Below are 19,229 nucleotides of genomic sequence, written 5' to 3'. Positions count from 1 at the left end.
ACCTGGTGGTTGGGGTCTCGTATAGGACATCTGATCAAGGGGAGCCTGGTGACGAAGCCTTCTTGCTTCAGATACAAGAAGTATCGTGCTCACAGGCTCTCATCCTGATCAGGGACTTATTTTACAAGAGTGTGTGAAGAAACGTAAGAAAAGGCAACAAAAATTCATTACCTGGACTTCTTTGAGTAATTTAGACACCTGAATAAAATTCAGTCTTGTGTCAATGGGGCAGTAAACACATTTCATGGCCAAAGGTTGATAAGGAGCCAGGGCATCCAGATAAGAGAAATCCGGTTCTGAAAAGAGAAATGTTGAAAATACTGAATGCCTACTGAGAAAAAAATGGCCCGGTTCCTGTCTGATCCCACGTTCCAGTCTAGACAAGCTGTTGTTGAGCAATGTTAATTCTGTTATAGATTTCTTTTCCCTTCTTCCTTCCCCCATCTGATATTTTCAGTTAATTTGATGAAAATTATGCCCACAATTAGTCTTACCTTAATCAAGCAACAGAGCAATACTATTTCATTTAAACACATTATTGCATGATTTTTATAACAAATTTAGTCAGGACAAAAACATCATCTCTTATTTTTAATCAGATCCTGTAAAAGAAGGCAAGATGTATAAATGTTTGGTATTGCAAGGTAACCCAAATGTCAGCTTGTTTTTCACTACGACACAGATGCAGCACAAAGATTGTATCTTGATAAACCCGTACAAATGTCCCTTGCTGCAGACACATCACCTCCCAACTTCCCTTTTTCCTTATGGTACTTTTTTTTTATTTTAATCTAATTCTCAGGTTTAGGCTGGTGGAAAACACGGGGTCTACGTTTTAAGATAACCAAAGAGGATCTGTAGGGTGCTGCTCTCCCACTGAAGCAAGAGGTAATTGGGATGCTTATAGTTATGCCAGCAGAGCCAGGCCAGTATGAACTGAAGGCTGCTCCTTTTAGGGGCTACCCTGAAGCTGAGATGGGCTGTGATAACGTTATTGGAACCTTTATTAGACCCAGTAAGTCTCTCTCCATTTGTATTTTAGGATTGAAAATGAGATTAGTGGTTTGTCCAGGAAAAGTCATGCAGCAAATGTACTTTTACTCACACAAAGTAATAAAACAGCTAGAATATTGTTTTTACCATTTATCTGTGAATGAAAAATGCAAGGTCTGATACATGACACAGTGTAGGACACATCTACTTGACTCTGGTGACGACTGACTGAATGATGTGGAAAAGTTTATGCCATTGAATTGTAGAATCCTAGAATGACTTGGGTTAGAAGGGACCTTAAAGGTTATCCAGCTCCAACCCCCAGCCATGGGCAAGGGACACTGTCCACTAGATCATTAGCTACTTGACATAATTGTTGGACAAATTGCATAATGGGAATGCTAAAAAAAAAAAAAGTCAGTATGAGTTTGTTAAGTACAGAATGGGAAAAAGAAAAGGGGGTACAAGAAAGACTTATCTGCTAGGCTATTCTGAACTATTATATTTATATTGTGAACTATTATATTTACCCTGTGAGACCAGGATATAGCATCAACCAATAATACAAATGTTTGGAACTGTCAAAGGGGAAATTTAGCTGGGTTTGAAGCAATTGTTAGTGTAACTGCCTGGGAACATCGAAGAGAAATATTAGCAAAAAATTATAGTTGTATAGAACATCTTACTGGATGACCCAAAAGCCATGAATTGGCAACAATAAAAATATACTGGGCAAAAAGCCTGCTAGGTAAAAGCAGGTGTGTGAGTCCAAAAATATCAATATAAAAACAGTCACTTAGTGACAGTAAGTTTAACAGCAATGAATAGAAACTTAGAAATAAGAATCCTTGCACAGTATATAGTTGAATAATGATCAGTAGTCAATTAGGATTAAATCAGACGACATTTTAAAATACACTGGGGAAAGAAAGAAAACAAGGCAGGCACAGGTTCTCTACTAGAGCTATACAACAAAATTGCACGTAGTAAATTAAAAAGTTATCAGATGAGAATTTTTCCATCCCATCTGGTGTTGTAGGTGACACAAGGATTTGACTGCTCGTTTTGGAGGATGAGGCAGCACCTACTCAAACTGAATATTTTGCATCAATAAGCTCAGACAAGCTACACACGTGGACTTTTTATCTAAGTGTCCAAAATGGCATCAAATCTATGGCCCCTCTGAACGACTAATAAGAACAGAAGTAGCCATGGAAAAGTGAGAAATTGCAATGCACAAATTCTAATGCAGAAATTGTAACTCTAACACGGGACTTCCAAAATTTGAACACATACAAAACACAACTTGAGCTTCTTACAGTGAACTTGTGACATGAAGCAACTGCTGTTTTGAAGATACCAGAAAAAAAAAAAACAAACCAGAATGGAATTCAACTGTGTGATGGAAGACAGCACTTGTCAAGGTTTTGTATTGACTTTTTTTCCTGAGAGAATTACAGACCTTTAGCTTTTTCCCCAAGACATCAGATTTACCACTGTGTGACACCGAGCAACAAAATCTTCCTCTGTACAGCACTAATGTGGCACGCACGAGCCATTTTAAGATCTCCTAGGGAGTTAGTTTTTAAAGCATTGCTGTTATCAGAGAGAGAGCGAGCAGCAGACTTCCTTCTACCATGTTTTCTTCCAGAATTTCTTTGTGGCTTACCGGTATTCGATATTTTTAATCGATAATCTATTCAATACCGCTTGAGCTGTAACATTTGCAGATGACACAAGCAAGCAGAGCAGCACCACGGCTCCCTCACAGCTGGTGTCCTGGCTGTTGGCTGCAGCTGCTGGTTCAGTCTGCTTTCTCTTCTAGTTGTTTTTCACATTACAAATCAGAAAGGTGGAGACCACCTAGCTCCTGTGGACTGAACGAGCACTGTCATCATTACTGACTGCCTTGTAGTTTCAAGGTCGTAATCACTAGAAACTTGTAGCCTTCGACAGGAAAAGCTAGAACATGACCTGCTACCACCTGCTTCAACAGACCAAACTTCTTTCATAACTACAGGGGACTTTATCTCAAAACAGGAGAAGCTAGATAATAATATAAATCCTGGAATGCGATGGAGGTGCTTCAGCTTTCCACTGGAGTTATTAAGAACAGAAGAATTTGATCTGCTAGGAACTTCTGTAGCCACAGAAGTTTTTGTTCCAGCTAAGATGGCCACAAGGAAGCAGGAACATCCTGCTGAGTGTAGATGCCTGCAGACAGAGATAGACACTGCAGACAAAAAGCCACAGACGGGCAAATTTAGGTAACAAACCTGAATTCTTAGTGCTGGCAGTCACTGAGCACTCCAAGGTCACTGCAGCCAAAGCAGATCTCAACTGAAGTTTTGCAGGAAGTATAAACTGGGAATGAACCTCAAAGACCATGACCTTATGTATCCACAGGTTGGTACGACCTCCATTTGGAAACCTTAACAGCTTGCCAGTTCTAACAGCAGTCTGCTCTATTTCCTCATTTCACGGAAAAATTACTTTTAAATATGGAAAGATCAATTACCTGTCCTTACAAGAAGGCACAGAAAAAGACTTTTTGCCATTAAAGACCAGTTTCCAACACCCTGGCTGATGGTGGGGAGCACCTTCACAGCATGATTAACACCAGCAATTTCCTGAAAATTCATGAAATGCACAACCCAGCAGAGGGTGTACATGCTGTGGTTTTAATTGAAGTCCCAACTGAAGTAAGGTTCACTATTTCCAAAATGACGCTTGTCTACACAGCAATTTAACCAATTACTGTAATTAGGGCATGTTTCCTGAAACTACCCCAAAGGGCAGGAGTGATGGGTACTGGAACTGCTACGTTAGTGCTGTGGTATCGTGCACCATTCTCCAGCATAAACACAGTCTTTATATTTAAGTGTCTTACCTGCTCATCTGGGACTCCCTTGTATCTCCCCTCTCCTTGCAATGGTACTAATTACACACTGCTTTATGTCTACCAATATTCTTTCCAAACTGTTTTAACAATATTATGATCCTGTGACATGATTTCGTACCAATACTGTGAAAGAGTCAAAAGGACTTGCCCATCACTATCCTGAAGTCTACAGCTAAAAAAAAAAAAAAAGGAAAGAAATACCTCTACCAGCCCTGTCTGCTTTAGGAGGTTGTGTGCTTTCCAGCAGTCCTATTCACTTAAAAGAGGAGGAAAATAAGCCTAACAGTGGGACCACCCCATCATGCCCTTGCTGTGGGAGTAGGTTTGATCAATTACTCAGAGTTCTCCTTCCCATTTCTCATTACTCTGTCCTTGTCCAAAATCCACACCTTTTTTTTTTTTTTTTTTTTTTAATCTGACTGAGAATTGTGTATAACACTTCTCCCTTCTCCCAATTACAATAGAGCTCTTTCCGCATAAAATCAGTAGCAGTGGCTCGAAAGATGATTTCCCTTCTCATGTCTGAACAGTGCCCACTGCAGGCTCTGTTTGGATGACACATTGGGTATAAAGAGCCTCGAGGCACTTGGACAGAACATCAGTTTGAGGGAAGGCATTGAAGTATTTCTAAAGAAGATCAAACTCTAGAAGATACTCCCTTTGCTGGGTCTCTCTGAAGCTTTATGTTCTCTCTTAAACACTTCGTCTTGCTGTTAATGACTGCCACGGTCCCAGGATGCGGCTGCCCTGTGGATCAGTGACCACAGTTCAGTCTGAGATGGATAAGGATTGATCCATTAAATCCATTAAAATTAGGAACATACCGGGAGAAGTGAAGGAACTTAAAGGATGGTCCTGTTGTGCCCCTGGCAGCCTGAGTTACTGAGAAAGGAAACAGCTCCCCAGGTTCTTAGCTGGAGCTGTACCTTCAGCTTCAGATACGAATGTGGCTGTCAGCTAAAAGGTGTCTGGAAAAAAAAAAAAGCTCAACCAGAAGGCAGAGATGGCATAGATCACAGCTGCCAGACCTGCACGGGGTGCTCGCTTCCGAACCAGCAGACATGTCAGAAGGATCTTTAGGAACAGACAGGTTGTACAAGCTTACCGAAGAGCCAAGCCTGAATCTGAGGTTTTGCAGAAAGGGAAGGAGAAGATATGAGGAAAGGTTTGTCATTCCAATGGGATACGGGGAAGTGTTTCTCCCTTCTGACCAGCATCAGTTAGGTCTTGCCTGGGTTTAACTTGCAGCCAGCTGCTTTTAATCCAAAAATTAATTTCCTGTAGGCATTTTACCGCTGTGCACAACAAAGACTTTTCTTAGAAATGGCAAGGATTGACTCTGCATGGCAAAGGTTGGCTCTGCAGGGCTAAAATGAATTAAATGGCACAATAATTACATTCGTCACTGCACTCAATCCTAGGGTCTTAATTTAAACGAGTTCCTACCAAAGTCAGAAATTTCTGCCCCAGAACAAATGAGCAAAGCCCCTAGGATTTGGCTAGTTCACCAGAGTGTGCAGCCTATTGCTAATTTAATAATGATAACTGCATTTCACTTACCTGTGAATATAACAGTGTTCAAGCTGGATTTTCCCCATAACTCCATGAAATGAACCACATCCCCAAATCTCAGGGAGGGATGTCCAGTAAACACGACGCACGGCTGCTTGAAGTCATTACTGAAGTCTCCGTGGATGCTGGGATAATGTTTTAATTTGTTTGTCTGAATGAGCTGAAAGAAAAAAAAAAAAAAACAGAAATTCAGACATTACACACATTTCATGCCTCTGTGCGTGTATTGACGTGCAATTAGGAATATTCCACAGGTTGTTTATAAGTCATCACAGAGTCCCTTCCTGCATAGTCCTGAGATTTTCCAGCAAATTTAGTCGTTACTGTCCTAAATGTTATGAAAAGGAAGTTAGAGCATGGAGCCAGGTGCCTCCAAATCTTTCCTCTCCTTTCTGTGGTACCAGCAGTATGGTAACGGAGAAGAAACTCTGCAAACATTCCCTGCTTGCAGTTTCCTGGAGTGAACAGAGTGCTCAGCTGCCAAATTCAAAATAAGCTACTTTTTCCCCCTCTGCCATGTCTACAAAGAGGTCTGGGCACTGATGTTTAACCTCGTTTTCTTACATCACCCTCGTACCAGGCAATTTTGCCCTCGGTGGTATGTTGTTGTGAGTTTCGCTGCTGTAATGGGTTCAAACAAAGCCAAATCCCCTGGAAAAGCAGAAGGAAAAATAGATTCTGACTTTTCCTCCCTTAACTATCATTGAAATTAGTAATAACAAATGAACAAAAAGAAGTACTTGTCGCTAGAGGTGGAAACCAGAGTGTGCTGTGCATGCAGAGCAGATTTCTTTACTAAGGTGGGGAAGTTTAGTTCTCAAGGCACTCTTTGAAGAAAAATTTTGCTTTATTTCTCCTGCCTCTGGTCTCTAATCTGTAAAACAAGGTTCAACGCAGACAGCAATTTAATAGACTAGCGTGTTGTGCACTTCCATGCAATATTTTCCCAGTCTTTTCTTAGCAGGTATATGCTCCCAGCCCTGTCTTGAAAATAATTTTAAGCATGGTTTAAATTTCAAACATGGCTTTAAACATGGTTTCCTCAAAAGTATGTGGTTTAAGGCAATGAAATCACATGCTGAAAACTGAAAAAAAAAACACACAAGAAGCAATGCTCCCTCTGCCAGCCAGTTTTAAAGGAGGCGGGACCCTTCATCAAAGATCCCTCCATACATTACTGCCTCCTGCTATGAGGTGCAACATGGCCCAAGCTACAGAATTCACATATGTGGGGTTCAGCAACACATTTCTGCAGCTGTTGCATGGTGAAACCCCAGACAGGGCCACTAATTAGCAAGCAGCATGCTCTTCACTACAAGTCGTAACACGATGCGGGCATCACGCCTTCCTACCAGAAATCCCTGCCACTCATAACATTTCTCTTTGTTTTAACATATTTGATTTTCAAAAAAGGAGCTAAAAATGAACATTACAACAAGTAACTTTCCTGGTCTCTCAAACCTGTAACTCATCTTTCCAGATCCTCTTCTACTTGCTTCTTTTTACCATGTTAGTTCTAACTCAAATTGTGTCCCCACATGGAAATGAAGGAAAGCTGATAAATCTGGGATGTCTTCAAGCCTCTTTGCAACAAATGCACAGCCCAGAACTTCACAACTTAAGGTTATCATCCAGTACTTAGTTATATAATTGAATTCAGCCTCACTGAACAGAATATCAACCCCATTATACTCCCATTCTGGCTGTCACTACCCAAAGGTATGTTGTGGTGCTAGAACAGGTAGCGTACAAATTTAACCTCAATACCTTTATCTATAATATAAAGTTGGTTGCACATAGCTGCAAATATTCTTTCTCCTTTGCATCCTGTGATCCCCTTCAAGTTCCTAACAGCAAATATTTTGCTGTGATTTTGCATGCGACTTCGCACACATCCCATTTAAAACTGCTACCTGGTACCCAGATGACTGGAATCGAAGGGGATGGGTAGCATTCCTTCTGGGGGTTGGCACAAGATGGAAATTGTAGGTTTCCAAAGTAATACAGCCCATTATTTCCATGTGGATCCTTGGATCATGAAGGAGGAAGCTGGGGCACTACGCTGTCTGCAACTTACTAGCAACGTCAAATTTCTATTTAGTCTTCCAAAGGGGAAATTGAAAATATATCCAATAATGCTCTGGCAGTCAACATGCACTCCGTCTTATGAACGTTCCTGCAATTAAGACTAATAAAGATTTCTGATTAACACATCTGGAATGCAATAACTAGAATCTGAAGTTAGCTCCGGTAATAAAAACTGTGCTCCTTTTATGTTTATAAACATAAAAGCTGTATTCTCCTCAAAGCACTATGGCAGCTTCAAGTCCCTTCCTATTACTTTGAATAGAGACACAGGATCTCTAATCTATTTTAGGACCTCGGCTTCTCTGTGTGTGCTCATTTATTTATTTATTGCTTTATTTTGAGCGCCAAAACATTGAGCATAATGTTGGGGTGCATTGCTCCTAGCTGGCGTGCTAACTCAGGATGGAAAAGGGAGATGCTGAATCCTCAGCACCATCTCCTCAGGCGTGCCGATTTCTTCTTTTTATCTTTTTTATTATCTTAGAAGATTTTTTATGGTAAGTCCACAGAAGCTCCGTACCGTACCTCGTAATCTCCAATTCTCACAGCTGGATGTGGCAGGGGTGAAAGGCTACCTAAACAAGTTTAGAGACACTCTGCTCACTCCAGCGATAAAGCAGCTGGTGGATTTTAGTATCTGGAGCAATATCTTTTCTAATTACCCTCTCAAAAATATATGGAGCTGAACCTGCGAAACAGGTCCAACAAAATTTCACAAATCATTAAAGGGACTAAATCTGTAATGATCTGTGCAGGTTTTTCACACAACCCCTCTCATCTGTAGTCACTGCTGTGCCACGTTCACAACTCCAACCTGCACCAAGACGGGGCCGTGACCAACACCTGGCGTTTAGTCAAGCCCTATTTTCCAAATAAAACTGATTTCTGGAAACAAGAAACAACATTCAGAGCGTGTTTCTACATAAAGCACGGTTATTGACTGAAAGCTTAAGAGACAGAGGATGGCAAAGCACTGAACTGAGACTAAGCATTGCTGTGTTTTTTGTTTTTGTTTTTTTTTTTTTAAATCCCAAATGGTTACGATTCCCTTTAAAGCAGTAGATTTGATTTACAGGGTCAGCAACTGCTGCTATAAACAGGATAAATCTCCAGAGCCTTTGTGTATCCTTTGCTGAAGTGAGCCAACATACGCTGCTATTTACTGTGTGTGTTTGTGTGCATGTGTTCTGGACCCAGAATTGGGAACAGATCTGCTTCTTCTCAATGAATGAGTGATGCACGGCTTACTTCGCCTCCCTCACTCCTTTTGTCAGACCAGTGCTAACAGGGGCCTAATTCTGTGTAAAACAAGACAAAATGTAACACTAAACAACCACTTTGCTCCAGGTATTTATTGCTTTGAATGTGATATGCAGGGACTGGTGTCTGGAGGAGGGAAGTAAAGATGAAGAAGACAAATGCTAGTATTTAAGATCACAGAATCAATATTACTCCCACCCTGGCTATTTTCAGTCAAAAAATAGGCTTTTCCTAGCCATTTCTCCTTGATGTTGCTAAAAGACTCTTATGAAGAGGAGAGTAAATTCAAATTCTTCCTCCACCAGCAAATACTGATCCATATAAATTACATCTTAAATATTTCTGGTGCAGCCATTTAGAGAAATGTTGTGAAGTCTGGATTCACTTACTTATCTTACAGCCTGGAATTAGCAATGTAAACATTAAACAGAGAGGAAAAGGAGTGAAAGCTTCTCATTTTGCTTTGTGAGAACAATTCAGCTCTTCTTTTATAAAGCCTCTGCCTCCACAAAAGGGGCAGTGCAGAGTGTACAATCCCTGGTCCCTGATAAAATGGTCAGAGAGATGGCTAATTCCCTAGCTGTGGCTGTGTTGGGATGGATGTACCCATACCCTCAGGAAACGGTGAAACACTCTCAGCTTTGTTCTGGGATACCAGATTAACATTTCTAACCCAAACAAATTACTAATTTATGTTCCACAGCAATTCAGCTGGCCATTGTGGAGCCTTAAGGTTATTTAAACGCTTGGCTTATAACTGATGCTCTGCCCTGGATGTGAAAGTTACCTTGTGAAATGTATTTGTGTAAACTTATAATATGAAATGTCTTCCTTGGCCAGCCGCTGGATTGCCAAGCATTTGGGAAGTTTAGCTTTCAACTTTGCAGAAGCTTCCACCATTACTTCAATTTGAGCTCCTTCTCCTCTCTTCCCCATCACAACACCTGCTGGTGAAAAATTGAATTTCGATTGTTGTCTAAGCATAGGGGAGAGCAATCCATGGAGTGATCCGTCCCTTCCCTAACTTCCTCTACTCCATTTCCCCAGTTTTCCTTCTGAGAAATCACTGGCTGGAATTTAGTTTGACTCTGGATCCTAACTTCCCTCCAACAGTGTCACAGCAACTCCAACCCCAGTGATCAACGGGAAATTTCTTTAAAACCAGCCCCTTTAGCTAGCACACCAGTTAAAAGTCTGCAGTTGAGAATTCAAAAGCTTGTTTGAGAATCTGGACACCCCATTCATTTGAACTTTAATAAGAATTGATGCTCAAATTCCACCTAAAACAGGGAATTTTGAATGAACTGCCTCCCCAAACCAATAAATTCTACAGAGTGATTGCATGGAAGGAGATACGATGAACACCTCCTACTACACTAAAGCAGAAGCAACACGGAAGGAGTAGAAGTGTTTTGGGTTCTCTGCAGAGCTGAACAGTGTGGCTGGTGTTATTCACCACAGCAGAACAAGGAATGAGTTCAGAGCAGGTAACATAAATCCCAACCTGGAAAATTTCCATGCGAGGAGAAGGAAAAGCTTCAAACAACTTAGTAGGGAGTGAAGAGTAAGATGAAGTTGTTATAGAGAAGACAACGATATTTATCCTCTTGTAACAATAGCTACAATACAATAACAACCGATTAAAGGAAGTAAATGCTCTTTTATGCTACGGGTGAGGCACCACTGGAACTCATTGCTGCAAGAGACTCTACCAACAAGCCGGGGGACTTCTTCCTTGTTTGTTTCTAAATCTTGTTTATACAGCTAGCATCAAATATCAGGGCCAGAGAGCGTGCTGGGCTGGACATGTTCCTTGGATAATTAGCAGCTTACATCCTGGCCTGTCCCTCTTTGATGTATCACATTATTAATGCTTGATAATAACTAAGAGGCAGGTTTGAGTAATTCCCTGTTTTCTTCCAACAAGTGAGCACTAAGCATATCTTTTCACAATGGGCAATTTCCACACAGTACATAGCACAAGCCTACCATTAATTTGAAAAAAGTAAGGCAATTCTCCACTAACAACCCATCCAATAGACACGATCGCTCCATGTCTGCTTCTGAGTCTCATTAAAAATTTCCTCGAGTGTCAGTGAGCAAAGCTGCTGATTGAGAGGCTGTGGAGGCACAGATTTCAAATGAGAGGGTTTACCGATGACAAAAAGGCCGACTGCTGGCTATGGCTCTAGCCTAATAACAAGAAGCCATGAGCTCAAGTCCATGCTCCCTCCTAGACTGATGGTATGGCCGTGGCCACATTATTCAGGCCAGGTCTATATTAAGACCATTCTGCTTGGCAAAATTACCCCTGTGCTGTGTGTCAGTCATTTCTATAAATCTCAACATGTTTTGAGTGTTTAAAACCAAACCGTGCATCTCACAGAACAGAGAGGAGCAATACGATCTGGTGTTCTCAAGCGTGTCTAAACTTCTCTGAGTTATTACCTTAGGAAAAGCACTAAATGGAATACATAGCAGGCTCGGTCCTCCTTTGCCTAGGCATTACTTGGCTTGGGGTTTGCTATTAGCCAAGCTTTTGAAAGAGTGTTGCTATGTGCCTAGGGCCACTGCCTGCCATCATACAAATTGTTTTTGCAAAGCACTGGTATATATCAGGAATTAAAAATGAAAGGAACTAGCACGTCATTTAGTCCAACACAAGGCAGGGGGGCAGTGTAGGTTTCTCCACTTGCCAGTGTTTAGAAAGCAGCTGGAAGCGAGCCCCCAAACAGATCCTCTCTGTGGCGTTCGATGACGTGCTGTGAAACGTGCAGTACTTACTTCAGACAGCAATTCAGCACTGGAATGCCTAAGGGTATTTAATAGTTTAATAATTTAACAGCATTTAATAGTCACTTAATAGTTTGGGAGCCACAAGGATGTGGATGCACACCGCCTGGTGTCATTTAGCACATTTAAGGGAACCCTTAGGCAAAAATGTAGGAAGCTTAGGGATGGCTCCCTAGAAATGATATTCATGGGTCTAGAGAAAGCTGTTTGTGCATCTCAGGATAAATCGTCCCTAGCTTTGTGGGTTATAACATGTATGATTTGGCCTTGTCAAGCAAATCCTGTACCTGTAACAGTCACGTTATTCCCTCTGTGCTCTTCATTTTGTCATGAGGAAGCCAATCTGTTATCCACAGCTCGGAGTCTTTTCCTAGATAATTACCTTGATCTACACATGAACACTGAGCAATGCCTCAACAGATAAACAATAATTTGGCAAAATCTCATTATCAACAGGCCTCTGGAGAACATAAAATGTCCCAAAAATTAGAGGACACAGTTATCACTCTACAAACATAAAGACCTGTCATGTACAATGGCTTAATTAATCCACCCTTTGACAGCGCATGTTTGGCTTCTCATTTTTGGAAGGGTTTTCACTTAAACCTGCCAGTTCCAGTGCATATTGTGAAGTACAATTTTGAAGCAATGCTTTTGGTAAAACATAGGAGTCGGTGAAACCAAAGATACTGTGGATCAGCAAGAACAGCGTGGAAAGCAGAAATGCAGGGGAAATTAGAAAGCATAGACAACATGGCTACAGAGACTTCTATGCAGAGATCAGGATTTGGGGCTGATTTATTGGTGTGAACGAGATTTTTGGTTACAAGAAAGGTGTGCCCTCCAGCCTGCATTATTCTTGGAAACAGATTATTCATAATTCATTGCATATCCTCCTTGAAATGCATTCAAGCATGTGGAAAGAGCGAGGGCTTCTGGTCAGATCCTACTTCTAACGATGCCCTTGAATCACCTACAGATGATATATATGATGGGCAATGGCAATTACCAAATCCCTGGACAAGTTACCCCAGAGGAAAACAAAACAATGCCTGAAAAAGCATTTCACCTCTTAAACCTGCAATGGCTACTCCACATCCTATCTAACAGTTTTGACCTGAGGAACTAAAAGAGCCAGTTTTCTGAGACTGGTTGACTGTCTCACAGGAGCAGGATTTAGCCAAAATTATTTCTCAGTCCCATCTCTTCGTTTCCCAGCCTGCTTCCCACATACTTCAGTCAGAAATCTACCTGTTCCCAGTAGAGGAAATACCAGATTTCCTTTCTTGATAAGAGAGATAACTCTGAAGGCATAAATGTTTATTTATTGACAGGATGGCTAGAACTTCCCCTCAAACTATGCATTTTGGTGCAGAGTACATCCCCCCACCTTACTCCTCTTTGCTTCACTAAGATGCTAGCTCAGATCATTTCATATAAAATTGCCAGTGACACCACTGAGTACCACAAGCTTTAACTTTCTTATATCACCTCCCTAATTCAAGATACCAGCAGACAACATGGTGCCTGCTTCAGCTAAGGAGGCAGGAGCTGGGATGACTAAGCTGACTCTGATAACCAGCTCCTAGTTTTACAGACTTTGAAATAAACTGCTTGGACAAAGGGAATATTTGTGGTTGCAGTCTGATAAGAGCAAACATTCGTCCTTGTGTACGCCAGATAGCCTTCTGCGGGGGAGGCAGTAAAACAGGCAAGCGTATGTAAGTTATACGCTGAAATAAACACGGTGATAATTTTTGTGTTGAGGGAACACCATCATTCATTCCTCCCCCATGTTCCTAAATTAATCAATGGAAAGATGAGAAAAAAAAATCTTGCATGAATAATGCCACAAAGCTATGGAATAGGCCATATGGAATAGGCACCAGAAAAACAACAGCCACACAGGACTGCGTTCCAGAAACCCACTCGCTCTGAGATCTCAGCAAACAGCAAGACCGTGGTTTACTTACCTCAGCATGGGGAAAAGGAGGTTCTGGAAGATACACCTTTGTTTGTTTGTTATGACACAACCTTTACAAGAAAAGGAAAATAAGCCGGGTTAGAGAGCTGCAGAACATCCCGCAGTATCTGCTGCCATCTACTGTTAAAACTTTTCCTGGAGAAAGCCATTTCACGTCTGTGGTATCAGGTGCAAAGTCACTAATTTGTGGTGTTTTTTTTTTTTGCTTCCAGTCTTTCTATTTAGAAGACCAACACCTACTGGACATGATGACTTGGTCATAACAAGATCACTTAGAGAAGGTGCAAGGCAGCTGCATGTAATTTTGTACACAGCACGTAACAGAGCCCATTGCTGTGGTAAATAGATTTGTAACTCAGCATCCATGTAATTTCACAGGCAAGACTTTAGCAATTTCTCCAAAGCCAAATCACCCTTGAACAGAAAAATTCCACTTGCCTCATCCTGGTTCTCAGCAATGACTCAATCCTTTAGTTCATTATAATCTAATTTTCCTATGCATTTCATTATTGCAGCTATAATATTGGCAAACTGCCTCTGACCACGGCATAATGCTTACCGTTCCCTGCTATTTTGTATCAATCACTTATTTTTAAAACCGAAATATTGGAAGTTGTTGATTAGCTCTAGCCAGAGTCCTGATTCATCCTATTACAGAAGACAAAAGAAGATTTTTGTCAGAGGTCTGTGTGATGTTACAATTATCTGTAGTGACATTGTCCTGGTGGCTTTTTCTGGGAAACATTGCCCTTCTCATATATTCTTCACTTTATTATAAAACAACGAGCCTCGGTCAAACTAAATTTGATAAAGTCTAAGAGATACTAAGAACAGAAATTTCTTTTAGATGACTAAATGCTGGAATTGGAAGGCTGGAATCCCTTAATTTCAGCACCAGTTCTGATCCCAAATGTCTATGTTACACGTGTTACAATCTCTGCCTCCACTTCTAGCTAAGTAAAACGTTTACCCTATATACAATTATTTGGAGATTAGCTAATGTTGGTACTGGCTTTTGAAAACAAACCTCTAGAGCCAAGCAGAAAATGGTGTCTGAACACTTGGGTGGCTGAATTGTGCCAATTAGACACAGCAGACAAAACAGAAGCTTCACCTGCACACTGCACTCAGAGCTGCCTTACAACCCAACCAGCACACATAACTTTCCTGCTACCCTGACCAGCAATATCGAGCTGAAAAGAATTATTATAGCAAGAACTATGCAGCTACCACTTCAGCCACTACTGAAATGAAATCGCCATGTACGTACAAAAAACCCTAACAGCTTAAATATAAACTTTATGAGTCAACACACACCAGTGAGTACACTGGAATTTGGCCAGAACACCAACGCTTGATTTTCCTGCTTTTGCTAAAAGTAATGTGTTAAAATTCACCATATTTCAAGCTTCTTTATGATTCTCCTGAGGGATGAATTCACCTCAGATTTCCAGGACCACTCTTTTCGTTCCTGAACTCCAGACTAAAAAGTCTTCCTCTGGTGAAGAAGAAAGGAAAAGCTAACTTATTCCACTTAATAATACAGAGCATCTCTTGTTTGTAAGAATTTAGGAACAATCACAAGTGGTTGGGTTCTCTTTTCCATGGCTCAGAACCACAGACTAATTTAGGTTGGAAAGGACCTGTTGAGATCACGTACTCCAACCCTCTGTTCAAGAATGTTCCACTAGAGCAGGTTGTCCAGGTCTGCATACAGATTTTGGTATTTCCATAGAGATTCTACAACCTCTCAGGGCAATCTGTCCCAGTGTTTGACCACCTACCTTATGGTAAAATGTGTGTTGCTTTTGCTCCAGACTAAAGAGTCCCAGCTCTCTCAGCCTCTACTTATACGAAAGGTCATCTTTTTGATCCCGTGCTGGTCTCATTCCAGTACACCCCTATCTTTTTTTGCACTGGGGAACTAAGAACTAGACACAGTGCACCAGATGTATCCTCGCTGGTGCTGAGCAGAGAAGGATGACCTCTCCTGACTTGTTGGAAATGCTCTGCCTAATGCAGCCCAGGATAGTGCTGGCCTTTTTTGCATTGTGAATGCATTGCTGACTAAGGAAAATTAAGTCTGAAAAATCTGTTTTGCCTATATAGGCAGAACATGGGTATCATTTTGGGGGCATTAAATGAGATTTGCAAAAAGGAATATTTAAAAGTCACTCAGGTCAGGTCCATCATTTAATCACCAATGCAAGTACCAAAAAGCATAGACCATTTGAGTTTGCATGTTCTACAGGAAACGATGCTCCCCTAATTACAGAACATCTACTTACACACGCACGCACACCCTTGTGACACAGGAAACGTGCACAACTCTAATGGAGTATAAATCAGAATATGTCAAGTAGACATAACCTGCATATATTTATTTACCATAGTTGAGTGTGTGAATCAAGCCTGATAAAGCAGCTCTTTAACACCTACCATTCAGCAAAGATCTGGGAGAACTCGAGGGAGCTGTTGGCAACGGGAGAGATGAAATAAAAAGGGACATTGGAGAGTCCAGCAGAGTCAATATACTGATACAGGCACTCCAGCAGATCATATATTACTCCAGAGGGGTAACAGGGAACCAGCACATTTCCCCCATTCCGGACAGTCATAGCTAAGAGAGAGAGAGAAAAATCAATTAACGGGGTTCATATTTAAACTTTTTAATTGAGTTCCTTTAATCCAAACATAAGGGATAGAAAGAAGCTGCTGGACGAGTTGGCAGACCATGTTATGCATATGAATTGGGGGGATCACTTCTGATCATTAAACACATTTATTTACTGCCTTCTCCTGGCTTAGCAGAGTTATTTTACTCCGTAAGCTGGGGGGCACACAACGGACTGAGCACACGCAAAATTCCTGACACGAGAGGGCGATCTTGCACTGGCACACGAAGATAAATGTCCAAAGGGACACAAAACACCCAACCCTCAAAATAAAAGCCTCTTCCATCTATCAGCTGTCCACGAGAGGTGAAGGACGACAGTTCACAGGTCTCAGCTGAAAACCCTGTACATGGTAAGCTGTTCCGTACACGATGTTTTCAGGATGCTGGATGAATGGCTGAAGATACAGTTATTTCAAACAGCTCTCAAAGGTTGAGGTCGGGGGGGGAATGTTTCTCCTTTTTAAAAGCTCTACATATTTCTATGCCCTTTCAACATAACAAGAACAACTTAAAACCTCAACGAGCTGTAGACAGCATGGGACCCGAGGAAAAAAAAATGAGGAAAAGAAAAAAGAAAAATAGGTTTACTCTGAAATCAAGACAAATCCGAGTGCAACAGCAAAAGCAAGCACAACAGCAAGCATTTGTTCTTTTTGGCAGGATGAATTACAAAAATGCTGTACCTTATGGGAAGGAGGAAATACTTTGTCCAGCTCACTAAGCAGTGGCTGCCTCACTAAGATTTCATCTGTGGTCGTGGGGTAAAACCATCTACTGCTGTTAATTGCAGTGCAGCAGCAGTAACATTACGCATCAAGGCATTACACAAAAAGCTGTGAAAGAGCCTGAAAACGCATACATCAAATCCTGCCATAATCACTTCCTTGACTGCAGTTTATTGATAAGCTTTGATAGGGTACAGATCTAGAACATTACAGGGTCTTTCTGCACCACCTAAATGTTCAAAGAAGATTTTTATGGCTGAATGTTTCAAGGCTTTATGGAGTCTAGGGAAATGCACCGACTCCATGGTGGGATTTCTCACATGCATTTAGGTGCTTAACTCCTTTTAGGAGTCAGTACCTATTAGATGCAGCTCTCAACAACAAACAGTGGTGAAAAACACCTTCTGTGTCAGAGCTGTATTATACAACACTAACAGCAGCGTAGTGGGTTTATTGCTTAGGTTTTCTCCAGGTCACATACAAACTCTACCATCTAAATACCTGTGAATAAGGATAGCAATACTTGATGTTTTTTTAGAACTTGAGATGTTACAAGAAATCCCAGCAATGTGTTATATTATCCCTCTTACATGTGCAAGCCTAACCTATCCCATCTGTAAACAGGATGTGAAGAGAGGAATGAGGAGATTAAGGACGATATTTTCAAAAACCATCTGGGGGCTGGAAGTTAAGCCTCTGGCTCCAGGAGCAGAATTTATGTTGCTTTGTTGTACACCCAAAAATTCCACAAAGTGGAAAGATAAGTACCTACATCCACAGCAGCATGAATGCTGCATGGACAGATGCAGAGGATGCAGAGTACATTAGTAAGCAGTGGAAAATCCTAAGGAAAGGCACATCTGCACCTCTGCCTATGTCCTGAATGAGGATACTGGCTCAAATAGCGAGATGTGTGTCTCCTGGGAAAACTGGGGTTTCATTCTTAAGCCTTAGAGTTTGAATTTGTAGCTCTCCCTTCCCTGCAGCCATTGGTTTGCTATGGGCGCCTCAAGAATTTTTGATTGAAAACCAGACGTTCAAGATGGTGGGTGAGGCCTTCGTACAGACACCAACTTGGATTTCAGTTCCCAGGAAAACTAGAGAGCTGGTTAGCAATAATTAATATAAAATTACTGTCCAGTGAGAGGAATACTCTTCCATCTGCACACCAGGCCACAGACCCAGGCTTGCTGGCACCTTAAATTTCATGTTCCTGGCTGCACAGTGATGCACCTTTCAGCCTGGCCTAGGCCTCGGGACAGGAAAAGTTAGCAACACAGCTATCGCAACCCTGCCAAGACTGTGTGTGTCGACTTTTGGGCTTAGAACACACTATTCAGTTCTTTGGTGCAAGTTTATTTGTCTTTGCTGACCACAGAGTGATCTAAACAGTCAGGCACTAATTCCTGCTGGTGCTCTGAGGTGGTTTCATAAAGGGATGAGGATTGCCTCCCAGCCTCTCCAAACCATGGGTGAAAACCTGTACAAGCATATTGCTTTCCATGCAAGTGGCAAGTTCAATCTGGCTCTCTTGTACAACTTTCTACAGTTGTCATTAAGAAGACCCATACATTTGAAAGCTGTTCAAAGCCCAATTTATCTCTGTGACCGATGGCTGCACTCTCTTGAAAAAAGTTGCATAATAATCTTGGCATTTCAAATTTAGTCTCCTTCAGTAGCTCCATAACAAGTTGTTCAATTTACAACTCACAATGAGATTCTTGCCTTCCCAACAGCTGCCACCACAAGGTCAAGTTGGCACCTAAAAAGCAAACTGTGCTCTTTTCTGCTTTATATAAACATGTGCACGCGCACAGAGAGGCACGACCGCACGCAAAATATCACAAAACTGTCCCTACAGATAGTCTGGCAATTTTGCTGATGATGCCCAAAGCAATGTAAAAATACAACTGCTTTCCTCAAGCTGCAGAGTGCTGGTGCTGCAGTGCTGTACCAAAAAAAAAAAAAAGGGGGGTTTGGGCTAAATGGAGACGAATTTGGAGACACAACAAAGTATGGTTTCAGTGGAGCACACACGATGTGGAGAGCAAATCACACATGTGACTTGGTAATAATGGGAATCGGCGTCCACAACTCTACATGCTGGGATGAAAACAGAGATCAAGGTGAAATTTTCACACTTTCAGTTCTGTGCTTAACAACGCTTACTCACAAACATGCCGTTACCCTATGATACACATTTTTGGTAAATTTGCAGTGTCTGCCTCTACCAAG

General features: G+C 41.4%; 1 protein-coding gene across 1 annotated transcript in view; it reads right to left on the bottom strand.

Annotated features, from left to right (window-relative positions):
• Positions 1-19,229, bottom strand: part of INTS9 (integrator complex subunit 9) — a 66,632-nt gene that overhangs the window by 17,416 nt on the left and 29,987 nt on the right. The window contains exons 10-13 of the mRNA XM_084283580.1: positions 16,032-16,212; positions 13,582-13,642; positions 5,456-5,627; positions 172-296 (exon numbers count right to left, since the gene is read on the bottom strand). Coding sequence (XP_084139706.1) covers positions 172-296; positions 5,456-5,627; positions 13,582-13,642; positions 16,032-16,212 — 539 coding nt within the window. The remainder of the gene's footprint in view (positions 1-171; positions 297-5,455; positions 5,628-13,581; positions 13,643-16,031; positions 16,213-19,229) is intronic.

This window comes from Netta rufina (genome assembly GCF_964035555.1).
Source record: "Netta rufina genome assembly, chromosome: 3".
Classification (NCBI taxonomy): domain Eukaryota; kingdom Metazoa; phylum Chordata; class Aves; order Anseriformes; family Anatidae; genus Netta; species Netta rufina.
Note: the sequence above shows the minus strand (reverse complement) of the source record. Positions and strands in the feature narration are given on the sequence as shown.